The sequence below is a fragment of the Rattus rattus genome, chromosome 12 (genome assembly GCF_011064425.1).
Source record: "Rattus rattus isolate New Zealand chromosome 12, Rrattus_CSIRO_v1, whole genome shotgun sequence".
In the NCBI taxonomy this organism is placed as follows: Eukaryota; Metazoa; Chordata; class Mammalia; order Rodentia; family Muridae; genus Rattus; species Rattus rattus.
Window position 1 is genome coordinate 1,152,799 of NC_046165.1, and position 14,294 is coordinate 1,167,092.

The following is a 14,294-nucleotide window of genomic DNA, read 5'->3' on the forward strand; positions in this document are numbered from 1 at the left end:
AAGTACTTTTGATCTCTGATTACAATAACTAAGTCAGTCATATGCCTTAATCCAGCACTCAATATCATGGTTCTCCATTTACACAAACCCCTCCCCCCAGTTTTATTTCTTGTGAATATCTTGCTCAAAGGAGGCATCAGAAACAACTGGAGAATATCAAACCTGCAAGTCCTAGCAACATGACATTCTTTCCTTATTGATTTATCCAAATTTCATTTTTAAAAGGAAAATGCATAAGTAGTCTCATTCAGATGTTCACCATTTCTACTGGACTATAAAATTTCATTAAAACCCAAGTCTTTATTATTTTAATCAAGAACTCTCCAGGGATGTAGTTCTTACCTGTGTTGGAGCAGATGACATCTTGAGAGTTCTTGCACATCTGGTTGCTTATTTTTTTGGTCAGGTCGCACTTGGTTGGGTACTGGCAAGCTTCCCCAGACCATCCCACATCACACTTACACTTGCCGCAGTCACAAGTACCGTGGCCTGAAGGATCAACAACATCTGGTGAGATTCAGATGGTTTTCCCAAGAAAGAGACTATGTTAACAAAGACTCCCAAGAAGGTGTTGCTTCAAGACAGTGGTATGATAAAATCAAATACTTGTATCTGAGCATGGCTGGGGAGTAATATTATTCTTCAGAAAGAATATGACAACTTTATTTTAATAATCAACTTTAATAACACAAATATTAAGTGAATTTACAGAGACACAGAAAAATGAAAGGAAGACTAATAACTGACATTAAAAAATTAAATATTTCCATTTAACTGTACTTTACAATGCCTAACACCACAGTCCCCAAATGAACTCTTATGAGACATCACTAAATGGTACAGTGGACTGGTATTTCTTTTATAAACATATTAACCATTACCATGGAATTGTCATAAATGTTAATGTGTGCATTTTTAATTAATGAAGAAATTTGACTCCATCATGAAAAAGAGAAAAGCCACATCTTCACAGAATTGTCTCAATCCTCTCTGTTTTCAATCATCATTTTGCTTTTAGATGATGCCATTTAAATGGTTATGAGTACAGGCTTTATTAAGTCTGATTTGAGAAAGCTATTAATATATTTGTTGACTGTACATTAAAAAAAACTTAAGTTTATAATACATAAAATGCTTGACCCAAAAACGTACAGATTTTAAACTCAAGCTGATGTGATAGAGGTTGCTGAGATTTTCATTTGCCACTGTTTGTCACCCTATGTGGAGGAATATAGTTTAAACTCCTGGGAGTAAGATGTGACACTTCCTTGACTTTAAACTGGGCTTTGGAAGTTGAGAAAAATTTTGATGTGTTTTGGAAGTACATTCCTACATATTCAAGATAATAGTACTATGTCTTAGTATCTCATACCATAGATGTGTAGAAAGAATCTCTTATGGACTGTGTGGAAGCATGACTTGTCAATCAAAAGCTGATATCCCATTAGCTGAGGCAGTAAATAGAAGGCAGAGAGAGATAGGATTCTGGGAAAGAACCAAGAATAGGATATTTGCCCCAAACTCTGAGGAAGATAGAAACATGAAACTGAGAAATAACCAACCCTGTGGCAGACACAGAATAGAATAAGTAAGCTGTATATGTTAAGAGCCAGTCAGAAAATGAACAAATCTATGGCCTAGGCATTTATTCATAAATAATATCTCAGAGTCATTATTCTGGAAACAGAGAGGCAGAGTAGAAAAGCTTGAGGTTACACAGACCTCATGAGGTGGAAGTATTGACCTCATTTCAACAGTCTTTTGATATGCTAAGGGAGCATCCACAAAGTCATTTGGAATGCATGGCTCATGGACTGCCCATTTGGCTATGTTTAGCAGACCCTGAAATTATGGCTGGCTGTGCCTCTTCATGGGATCCAGTCTATATACATGTTCAGATTTCTACTGCATTTGTCAAATTAATTGTCCTATTTAGCAAAAAAAAAAATCCTCACAAGAACCCCAAGTAAAAGTCGTTTTATTCAGATGTATTACTTTGTATTCTATTTGGCCACACCGTCTTAACTACCTTGGTGTCATTTATAAGCATGAGCCATTGTGCCTGTCTGACATCCAGGCTGCTGATACAACTGTTAAGCTAAATTCTTGAAGTGGGCCTGCTTCTTTCAGTTGGTGAATAATCTTTGCATTGTATTGACTCTTCAACCACACTTCTCTTGGTTGTGTTCGAGCCACTTCTGATGCCTGATCACGATGAGAAGTGGTTCATATCAATAGCAAAGTACATAAGATTTACCTAGAAGCTAAATAACTGTGGTGTTAGTGATTTTTGATTCAAGAATAAAACAAATACATAATTCTATTATATTACACAGAACACTATATATTCTAATTTAAAGATGTGTGTGTGTGTGTGTATGAGAGAGAGAGAGAGAGAGAGAGAGAGAGAGAGAGAGAGAGAACATTTAACAATTTTCTGAGTCAAAGATTCATACCACTTAAAAATAGAAATAAAGGAAATGTACACAGGATAGGGAGAGTCGATGCCAAACTGAACCCATGGATCATTAGTGGATCCATGGTTATAAGGTGCTTATTCTTCACAGTGGTCATGGGAGACCCAGGTTCTACTCCAGCATAATCTCTTCTTAACCAGTTCTACCTTGAGATCTCAATTCCAGGCAATATTGTGTGACATTTATAGAAACAAATGTTAGGGTTCCATCTACTGTTTTGCTCAACCCACAATGTATACCACTCCCCACAATATACAACATTCATAATGTACAGCACCCCCACAGTTTACAGCACTGCACATTGTATAGCATATACAATATACAGCACAATGTACACCACCCCTACAATGAGCAACACCCCACAATGTATAGCCCACACACACAAAGTACAGCACCACCACAATGTATAGCACCCCACAGTGTACAGCACACACAATGTACAGCAGACATATTGTATAGCACCCCTACAATGTACAGGTCACACAATGTACAACATCCCCACAGTGTACAGTGCCCACAATGTACAATACCTACACAATCTTCTTTTGTCTCTCAAGCATGCCACTCATCCTCTCCATGATAACACATTTCTGTGAGTCAGAGTTTGCTACCTAATCCATGTGACCCAGAACCAGGATCTCAATAAGGGTGGATTTAGCTAGCCCATGGCTATGTTGAGTCCTAGCTAGGAAAGAAGTCTCCAAGCTGAACTCTATGGAATAGGCATTATTGCTGTTTCTTTTCTAAAACTTTAATTTCCACAACTCTGAAACTCAGTATGTAAATGAATAATCCAACATACTTGAGAACAGGCCCACTGACCTTCAAGTAAGTGCTAAAAGAGTCAGGACAAAACAGAAACTGTCAGAGCAAAGCAAAATAAGTCCCAGCCAATACAATGGGGATGGTATGTGCAATGTTCCTTTCATTCTTTGCAGGCTCAGCCATGGTTGGATCAGTCAATAAAAGGGAAGACAAGTTGCAGTAGAATATGAATCAGAACTTCTATACTAGGGAACAATTATTAGACCCAATCTCCTGGGTGAGCTAACTCCTTGCTTCTATAATGATGCTGAAAGGACTTTGTGAGAAAGTAAACAAGCTACCACTAGCTTATCACTTCCTGGTGGATGCTAGAAGACCACTAAGATTTTAGAATTAATCATTTGTATATACCAATGAAAAGTTACTATATTTCCATCTGCTGAACAAAAGGAGAGAACATGATAAAAGGGTAGCTTTTACTTCTCTCATATCTACTAATATCCTGTAGAGAAATAGATACTCGAGATACACACAGCAATGATCATGTTTAGTGATAAGCAAGTCCACCAGAAGTATACCAGGACAATGAGCAACCAAATCTTCTGTGGTGTTGGAGGCTCTAAAGAAGTAAATCAGAAGCAAAGATGTGAGGACATGTATGAAAGAGACCAAAACTGCCTGACAAGAACAGCATGAGACCTGGAGGAGGCCTTAAATCCAAACCGGACATCTGTGGGAAAATGATGAAACCAGGAAAGTCTGCATTCGACTGCACCTCTCTCTCTCTCTCTCTCTCTCTCTCTCTCTCTCTCTCTCTCTCTCTCTCTCTCTCTCTCTCTGGGGGAGGTCATGAAACTTCTTTGTAATACAATTACATTCATTTGTCACACTTTAAATTCCTTTTGAATTCTACCTACATCCTGGATGATTTGTTTTAAATTTTACCTATAGCACACTTACTTTTTGTGGGTTACAGCTCAGTGGATTTTGACAGAGACCAAAGACCCTTAAATGTAGTGTTTACATACCAATTGCAACACTCCACAGAGTGTTCCATGGTCTCTGCCACAGAGTGTTCCATGGTCTGTGCAGAAGAATCCTTTTCCTGTCCTTTCACAGTGACTAAGCTAGTCTGTATCTCTGTTCTCCAGGCCATGCATGTTTTTCAGTGTAAGTAGAATAACATCCTCAACAGCCTTTTAGGATGGGCTTCTTCCACTTGGCAAAACGCATTTAAGTTCATCTTGTGTGGGAATGAATTGCTATTCACTCAGAGATTTTTTTATGTGTGTTTAATTTTCTGACTAATACTCCACTGTACAGGTTTAAAAGAATTTGTCCATTTACAGGCTGAATGGCATGTGCGTTGGCTTGAAATTCACAGCATTTGTCAATTAAACAGATTTTCATATTTGAGTGCAGGTTTTTAATGGCTGTACATTTTTATTGTGTTTATTTTGGAATGGAATTACAGTAACAATGAGACAAAACAAAATTGTATTTTTAAACTCATAAAAGTGTTTTCCAATGTAACTAACATTTAAGAGTATATGTGTGTCTGTGTGAGTGTGTGCATGCATGCATGTGTGTAGTGTAGTTTTGGAGATGGAATTCAAGGCTTCTTAAATGTTAACCAAACTCTTTACTATGGAGTCACATGCAGGACTGTGCAACATGCATTTTCTGAGAAGTGTACACGATCCAATTGGCCCAAATCTCACAACCACTAACTACTTGGAACAGAACTTTCTTTCCTTTTGCCCTTTAGTTCCTTTCCATTTCCCTTTTAATCATTCTAATAGATTTGTTGTAAAACATCATTGTGATTTAATTTGCATTTCCCCAATGAGTCTGATATAATTTCTCAATAGACTTTAATTTGCAATCTATGCATCATCTTTTGCTCATTTTTTAGTTCTTTACCCTGTTAATGGAATTTGAAGTTTTTAGATCTTAGACGCATCTCTGTCATAAATGTGATTTGAGAATATTTCCTTTAATTTGTGGCTTAATTTTCATTCTCCTTAACAACGTCAAGCAGAGAGAAACTGGGTTTCGTTTTATTCAAATGCATTTTATCAATTTTTCATTTTAACAACAACTTATAATGTTAAGTTTATTTTATTGTTATTAATAAATAATATTGGACCCTGCAACTTGCAGATTTAATGCAACTTGATAATTATTGATGCTGTAAATTTTTCTCTAAGTGCTACATTTCCCGTACCTTGCAAAATATAAAATTTTGATTCTATTAGAACCATATTTATGTTCTTAAAAATGTTTTGGCTGCATAACATAATTACTTTGGTTTTCTGTGTAAAATTCAAAATTGTTCTGTTGATAATCACAAAATAAGAGAAAAATACTTTCAAAGATTTTACTGGGATCTCATAGAACCTATGGACCTACAAAAGGGAAGAATAGCTTACCCAGGGAAGAATAATATTACCCAGTTTATAAATGTAATAAAAAACTATGAGTGTTGAATGTTGTACCAGACTATGTTTTAAGACACATTGCATTTTGTTCTCAGAAGTTATATTTCAGCATATTCTCTTGTGGCTTAGATGTATATTCTAATACTCATTGAAGATTTGTGTGTCTATGTTCTTTTTTTTCCTCTTTTTTTAATTAGATATATTTCTTTATTTACATTTCAAATGTTATTCCCTTTCCTGGTTTCCTATCCACAAGCCTCCCATAACCTCCCCCTCCCTCATATGGGTGTTGCCACCATTCACCCCTCTTACCGCCCCCCCAACATTCCTCTGCACTGGGGGTCCAACCTTGGTAGGACCAAGGTCTTCCCTTCCACTGGTGCCCCAACAAGGCTATTCTCTACTACATATGCAGTTGGAGCCCTGGGTCATTCCATGTATAGACTTTTGGTAGTGGTTTAGTCCCTGGAAGCTCTGATTGGTTAGCATTGTTGCTCTTATGGGGTTGCAAGCCCCTTCAGCTCTTTCAAAACTTCCTCTAATTCCCCCAAAGGGAGTCCTGTTCTCAGTTCAGTGGTTAAGTTTTCTTTGTTGTCACAACATTTTCTAATTTTAATTTACAGAAAATATTAACAAAATGATCTGAGATGTGGTTTTCAATTTTCCATTTTTGGAGATAATTTGTATGGAATCAGCAGTATATTGTTCACAAGGTTTGGTAGAATTTTCTAGCAAAATCGTTACTCTGTACAACCTTTTTTTTCAAATGTTAGTTATGACTTAATGTCTTTCACCTGTATTAGGATAAGGATTTTTGAATTTTATTATTGTTTTATAGGTTGTGACTTCCAGTAAATAAGCCCATTTTATTGAAGCTGTTGAATCTGCATTCATAATACAGCAGGCAATCCTTTAACACTAGCAATACTAGCTCTGAACTACTTTATTTTATGTTGATGCGTTGAATCTCTTCATGGACTTTTTGCTCCCTCAAGAGCTATTTCTATCAATTTCATTGATATTTTCAAAGAATTGCCATTTGATATTATTGACTTTTTCTTCCTTTTAAAAAATTTCTTTAATTTCTACATGAATGTATTATCAAATCATTCATTCTCCACTTTGAGTTTAATTAGATCATACTTTCATTTCCCTGATGATTGTGACAATTAATGTTAAGTACTATCTTCTGTGCCATTATAAATTTTTGATGCTGTACATTTTTCTTTAACTACTATTTTTCCTATAATGAACAAAATTTTCTGTATCATATTTTTGTTTTCACTTAGGTTAAGATTTAAATACCCCAGGATGATTTCTCTAACCTATGAGTTACATAAAAATGTACTATATGTTTTAATAACCCATGAGGATTTCTCTAACTTATAGGTTACATAAAAATGCACTATGTGTGGTACAGTGTTTTTCTAGTGATTTGTCAGAAGTAGTTCTTTACATGTTTTATTCATTCCAGTATGATATTACTATAGTGTCTATTTTAAATTTCTAGAGGTTTATTTTATGTCTTAGAGTTCCCATCATATTTAATTTCTCTTCTGCACTTTGTTCCATGATGTAGACCAGTCAGATTGGAAATGGTTTAATTTAGGCTTTTCATTTCCTCATCTATTTTATATCTGCCTGCTCTGTCAATTGCTGACAAGGAAACATTCACATCTCCAACTGTGATTATTGATTCTCAGTCTCCATTTCAGTTGGGTCATTTTATTCTTGATGTCTTTGAATACTACACTAAGTGCACACAATTTGGCTTGCTCACCTTGGTAGAGAATCATAACTGGTTCATTATGTGGTGTCCTTACCTAGATGTTAAGCCCTTCCTTAAAGTCCACACACTCCAAATTAGCATGGCTGTTCCATTTTGACTACGAGTATTTTAATAAAATAAATGTTCATTCTTTTACTTTTGACTTATTCATATCTTACATTTTATCTGGTTTCATACAAGGCATGAAGTTGGATCTTCTTGACTAATAATGTCCACTTTTTCCCCATTTTTAACTAGCATTCTCTGATCAAAGTTCTGAGTAGTTTTTACTGTTGGATTCATGCATAATCATACATACAACATTTTGTAGTTTCCATTTAACTTTTACATTCCCATCTCTTTTGTTAGTTGAGCAGTATTTACGATCCCAAGTTTTCCTCTGTCAGCCAAGACTACAATGTATTTTGGAGTGGATGTCCTGGATGTACACTCTACCCCTTTAATTAATCAGAATTTACTTCCAAATGCTTTATGTGTGGTGTTAGAGACAAAACAGAGCAAGTACTTAATTCCTTCCTCTCATTCTCTATGCTGTTTTTGTTTTTGCATAATCATACCTCACATTAACTATAATAATACAATATGCTGTTCTTTCGTTTTGAATTAGACAGTTATCTTCAATTTAGAACAAGTAAAATTAGGTGAATTTGAGTGCTATTTTATGATAATTTCTTTCATTGTCTAGCCATCTTCATTTTTTTGGTAGCCCGAGTGATTTCCAGTGTCATATTCTTTTACCTGAGGAGGTTTACATTTCTTTAGAGTAAAGCTGCTGTGATAAATATTCTTATATGAAAAATCCTTCATTTTGATTTTAAAAAGTACTTTTGCTGAATACAATGTTGCTTTATCATTCCTTCCTGTGCTTTAAAAATGTCACTCCATTTTCCTCATGCCTGTATGATTTCTGACAAGAAGTCTCTTCTAATTATTATCTTTGTTCTTCTGCATTTAATGTATCTTTATTCCCCTGTCATTCCAAGTTTTTCTGTCTTCACTTTGAGCAAATGTTTTTGTCTTTCCCCCAGGTGCAATTGGTACTCTAGAAAACAGTGTTTGTTTGTCTTTCACCAAGCAGAGAGGAAAGCTTTGTTCTGTAGGGAAATCAGGACAGTGCATATGGAAGTTCTCATAACCATAAAGGTTTGGTGATCTCCCTAAGGTCCCCAGTTCATGAATCACTTTGAAAAGCAATTTCCAATCTCTTCTATAAGCATGCAGTTGGAGTTACAGGAGACAAGTGTGAAAACTGTGTAGAATACTTCTTCCTCTGCCCCTCCTCCCACTCACAAAAACACTGCTGCAGCAGCTCCTCCCAGGGATTCCTACATAATTTTTTTTTTATTTTGATGCTTTTCCTACTTAATTGGTTATTTTATTTATTTACATTTTAAATGTTATTCCCCTTCCCAGTCTTCCCTCCACAATACCCCCACCCCATCCCTCTTCCCACTTGCCTCCAAGATGGTGCTCCCCCCACACACACACACCCCTCCCCCCCTCTAGCATCCACCTATGCCAAGGCAACATGCCTCCACAGGACCAAGCACTTCTCCTTCCATTGATTTCAAATAAGGCAATTCTCTGCTTCATGTATAGCTGGGGCCACAGACTCATCCATGTGTACTCTTTGTTGGTAGTTTATTCCCTAGGGTGTCCAGTTAGTTAATATTGTTGTTCTTCCTATGGGGTTACAATTCACTTCAGCTTCTTCAGTCCTTCCCCTAACTCTTCCATTGGGGTTCCTATGCTCAGTCTGATAGTTGGCTGCATCTGCATCTGTCTTAGTCAGGTGCTGAGGGAGCCTCTCAGAGGACAGGAATACTAGGCTCCTGTCCACAAGCACTTCTTGTCATCAGCAATAATCTCTGGGTTTGGTGTCTGTAGATGGGATGGATCCCAAGGTAGATGACATTAGCTGAAATACCCAACAGAGGGGATATAGACCCTGAAATGACCACCTCCAGTAGAGAAGCATGGTCCCCAGTTAAGGGATGAGGTCACACACACATCTTGAACCTTTTTTCTTTTTTTCTTGGATAGTTTATATATTTACATTTCAAATGTTGTTATCCCCTTTCTCCCCTCTCCCATTTCCGATTTGCCTATCCCCCTGCTTCTATAAAGATGCTCACACTCCTACTCACTCCCACCTCAACAACATAACATATTGAAATAAGGAAATGAGCCTTCACAGGACCAAGGGCTTTTCCTCCTATTGATACCAGACAATGCCATCCTCTGTGGAGCAATGCCCCCCTACCATGTGTACTCTTTGTTCTGCTTATGGGGTTGCAAACCCCTTTAGCTCCTCCAGTCCTTTCTCTAACTCTTCCATTGGGGTCCCTGGGCTCAATCTGATGGTTAGCTACAAGCACCCTCATCTGTATCAGTAAGACTGTGGCAAAGCCTCTCAAGAAACATCCATATCAGGCTCCTGTCAGCAAGCACTTCTTGGTATCAGTGACCGGGTTTTGTGGCTGCATATGGAATGGATCCCCAGGTAGGGCAAGTCCCGTACACAAAAGTCATAAATAATATAAAATACCTTTGTGTGAATCTAGTCAAGCAAGTGAACGATGTGTATGACAAGAACTTCAAGTCTCTGAAGAAAGAAATTGAATATCTCAGAAAGACCTCCCATGCTCATGGGTTGTCAGGATTAATATAGTAAAAATGGCCATCTTGCTGAAAGCAATTGATAGATTCAATCCCCATCAAAATTCCAACTCAAATCTTCATAGTATTATAAAGAGGATTTTGCAAATTCATTTGGAATAACAAAAAACTGAGGATAGCAAAAGCTATTCTCAACAATAAAAGAACTGGTAGAATCACCCTCCTTGATGTCAAACTGTATTACAGAGCAATCATGATAGAAACTGCATGGTATTAATGCAAAGACAGGCACGTAGATCAATGGAGCAGAATCGAAGACCCAGAAATGAACCCACACACCTATGGTCACTTAATCTTTGACAAAGGAGCTAAAATCATCCAATGGAAAAAGGACAGCATTTTCAACAAAAGGTGCTGATTCAACTGAAGGTCAGCATGTAGAAGAATGCAAATTAACAAATTCTTATCTCTTTGTACAAAGCTCAAGTCCAAGTGGATCAAAGACCTTCACATAAAACCAGATACAGTGAAACTAATAGAAGAGAAAGTGGGGAAGAGCCTCAAACACAGAGGCACAGGGGAAATTTTCTTGAATAGAACACCAATAGCTTATGCTTTAAAATCAAGAATTAACAAATGGGACCTTATAAATTGCAAAGCTTCTGTAAGGCAAATGACACTGTCAATAGAACAAAGTGGTAACCAACAGATTGGGAAAAGATCTTTAACAATTCTATATCTGATAGAGGGCTAATATCTAATATACACAAAGAACTCAAGAAGTTAGACTCCAAAGAACCAAATAATCCTATTAAAAATGGGTTACAGAGCTAAACAAAGAATTATCAGCTGAAGAATATGGAATGATTGAGAAGTACCTGAAGAAACGTTCAACATCCTTAGTCATCAGAGAAATGCAAATCAAAACAACCCTGAGATTTCACCTCATACCTGTCAGAATGGCTTAGATCAAAAATTCCAGTGACAACAGATGCTGGTGAGGATGTGTAGAAAGTGGAACACTCCTCCATTGTTGGTGAGATTGCAAGATGGTACAACTACTCTGGAAATTAGTCTGGAGGTTCCTCAGAAAATTGGGCATTGCACTACCTGAGGACCCAGCTATACCACTTCTGGGCATATACTCAAAAGATGTTCTAATATAACAAGGACACATGTTCTACTATGTTCATAGCAACCTTATTTATAATAGCCAGAAGCTAGAAAAAACCTAGATGCCCTTATTTATAATAGCCAGATGCTGGAAAAAACAGAGGAATGAATATAGAAAATGTGCTACATTTACACAATGGAGTACTACTCAGCTATTAAAAACAATGACTACATGAAATTCTTAGGTTATTGGATGGAACTAGAAACTATCATCTTGAGTGAGGGAACCCAGTCGCAAAAGAACACATGTGGTATGTACTTACTGATAAGTGGATATTAGCCCAAAAGCTTGGAATATTCAAGAAACAATTCAGAGACCATATGAAGCTCAAGAAGAAGGAAGTCCAAAATGTGGACACTTCATTCCTTCTCAGAGGGGAGAACAAAATACTCATGGAAGGAAATACAGGGACAAGTTATACAGCAGGAACTGAAGGAAATCTTGAAATTTTTAAGCTACATATTCTTTATGGCATACTTTTCTTCCAACTATGTCCTGTGAGGATTTGGTTGTGACTCCAGGAAAGTCAGTGCTCTCCTTGTCTACAGCCCAGATGTTGTCTTTTCCCATATTGGGGCCTCACTGCTTCTTCTGTTATTTCAGAGGAATTTGAGAACACATGAGAATCAGCAGTTTTTCTACTTTTCTCCATTGTCAGGGTATAACCACACTTTCTAGCTCTCTGTAGCCCAGATGGAAACGAAAATCATAATTTTCTTTGGGAGCTAAGCTCATCAAAGAAGTAATTGTAATTGTAGCTTGCTTTCCCAGATCTTAGAAGGCTATGTAGCCAATATTTAAACAGAGAATATAAATATGAACAAGAATAACTTTAGTCACTTCAGTAACTCAGGCATTCTTAACTATTGTCAGTAGTGCTTGCTTATTTTAAATTTTGAAATCCTATCATATGTATATAATATATAATTTGTTATGTGTAAGTTATTTAACTGAAATAAATAAAAAAACTAAAATAACTCTGTTTACTTAAATTTATACAACACTATCTATGATTTTTACTGACAATAACCTTATCATAAGAATACTTATAAAATCTGATTCTTCATTGGCATTGAAGAAATACGGTATTGCTACAGCTTCATAACAACCATGAAGCTGATGCTTAATCTGAATTTTTGGTTGGTCCTGCCAGGTAAAACCCATTTGTTCTTTCTTCAAATGTGCAAATTACCAGGATCTATACTACTTTCCAGCAGATTCAAACATACTTATTTGGACACACTCAATTTTCTCCTAGTCTTTTTGAGACACTGTTGATTCCAAGACATTCGGCACTTCCAAAACACTGTAAACCTTCATTTTCTAATATAACAATTAGTTCATACTTTGAAGTAGAAACTTGGTATTTTTTTTTAGCACAGGGTCAGTCACTGGCCATAATAAGTTTTTCAAGCTAACAAAAGATTACCTTTTAGATATTTCTGCTTTTCATTTTTGAGAACATTTCAATGTGAGCAATGGGAAAATTCCATATAAAAAGTCTTTTGCCTCAAAATTAAATGGTCTTTCATTTTAGTGTTGCCATGTCATTTGTAAGTCACATGATCTTGGAAAGTAGAAAAGCAAAGGAAAATGAAAGTGATAATTATTGGCTTCTGACACTGGGGCAAGTACTTTATGCAGGTTAGTGCATTAATTTTCATAATAAGCCAATAAGAGATTTTGTTACTTGGTTTTTGCAGATGAGGGGACACAAGGCCAATGTTCATGTATCTCCTGTGCTCAAAATGCTTCTGTCCATATCCTCTGCTTAGAAGTTGAAATGAGTGAGCTAGAGTCGGTCATTGTTCCTGGAAAGGTAGCGTGAAGAACAGCAGTGGTGTAAACTGGGACTTGACACCAAAGCCTCCATTTTCCATGTTTTTTTTTTTTTTACAAATTGGGCTAGACTAAAACAGGTAGAAACCCAGATGTCCAGTCAGCTAATATCTCTAGATCTTTTATTTTTGTTTGCAAGAATAAGAGATTGGAGTAAATAACTCTAAGGTTCAATTTATTTGAAATATTTGACACTATAGACTAGAAAAAATTATTTAATTTTTATTTAACTTTTTATTAATTCTTTGTGAATTTCACATCATGTACCCACAACCTCACTCATTTTCTAATCCTTTTGTACCTGTCATCTGCCCTTGCAACCTGGTTCCTCAAAGGGAAAAAAAATCTCATTGTGGAAGCTGTAGTGTGTCACAGTATGATCCACGGTATATGCTTTTTCTCAACACGTTTTACTTGTGAATTGCAGTGACTCATTGTAATGAGTCATTGGTCTGGTTCAAGGCCTCTGGCTTCTGCTATTGTTGCCCTATGCTATGGAGTTCCTGAAGCTTTGGATCTGTAGGACCAACCCCTTCACATTCTCCAGCAGTTCATGAACCGGTAGATGTTGAGGCTCACAGCCCTGGATCTGGGCCCGGATCAACCAGCTACCAGCTCAACGGCATCCACACCATCAGGGCAACCTCTCCAGTATTGCCCTAGCTAGCTTAGAGCCAGCTCTATGGATTCTCATGCCCTCTGGGCTGACTCACATAAACATACAACAGCAAGGCCAGCATTATTGTTGCCCAGATGAGATTCAGGAACCACTCTTCTGAGTGCTACAGCTGGCACAGGGCTGGGCCAGCTCTCCCACTCTCATACCCTCCTGGCTGGCTCAGCAGCAGCAAATCACACAATCAGAGCCAACTCTACTATGCTGCCTAGGTGACCTGCAGTGCAGGCTGTCCTGTTGCTGCCAGTGAGGGGGAGGACCAGCAATCCTGTTTTTATGACTTTAGGGCAGAAAAAGGAAACTTCCTCATAGCAAAGCAAAGCAGACTCTTCAAAAGCAAGGACAAAACAAACAATTGAAAATAGATACTGGTTGACATCTAAACATCAAATAATTGTTATTAAGTTATATTTGCTACTCAAAATGAAAAGTTAAAATTCTATTTTTTAGTCAAAGTACACATTAAAAATATTACATTTGCCAATTTGATTGTATGTAAAGTGGACATTGGTTA

The 14,294-nt window shown here is 37.0% G+C and overlaps 1 protein-coding gene across 1 annotated transcript in view; it reads right to left on the minus strand.

The window, feature by feature from the left end:
• Itgbl1 (integrin subunit beta like 1) overlaps positions 1-14,294 on the minus strand; it is a 246,366-nt gene that overhangs the window by 135,408 nt on the left and 96,664 nt on the right. Inside the window, exon 3 of the mRNA XM_032917634.1 lies at positions 343-489. Within this exon, the coding sequence (XP_032773525.1) occupies positions 343-489 (147 nt within the window). The remainder of the gene's footprint in view (positions 1-342; positions 490-14,294) is intronic.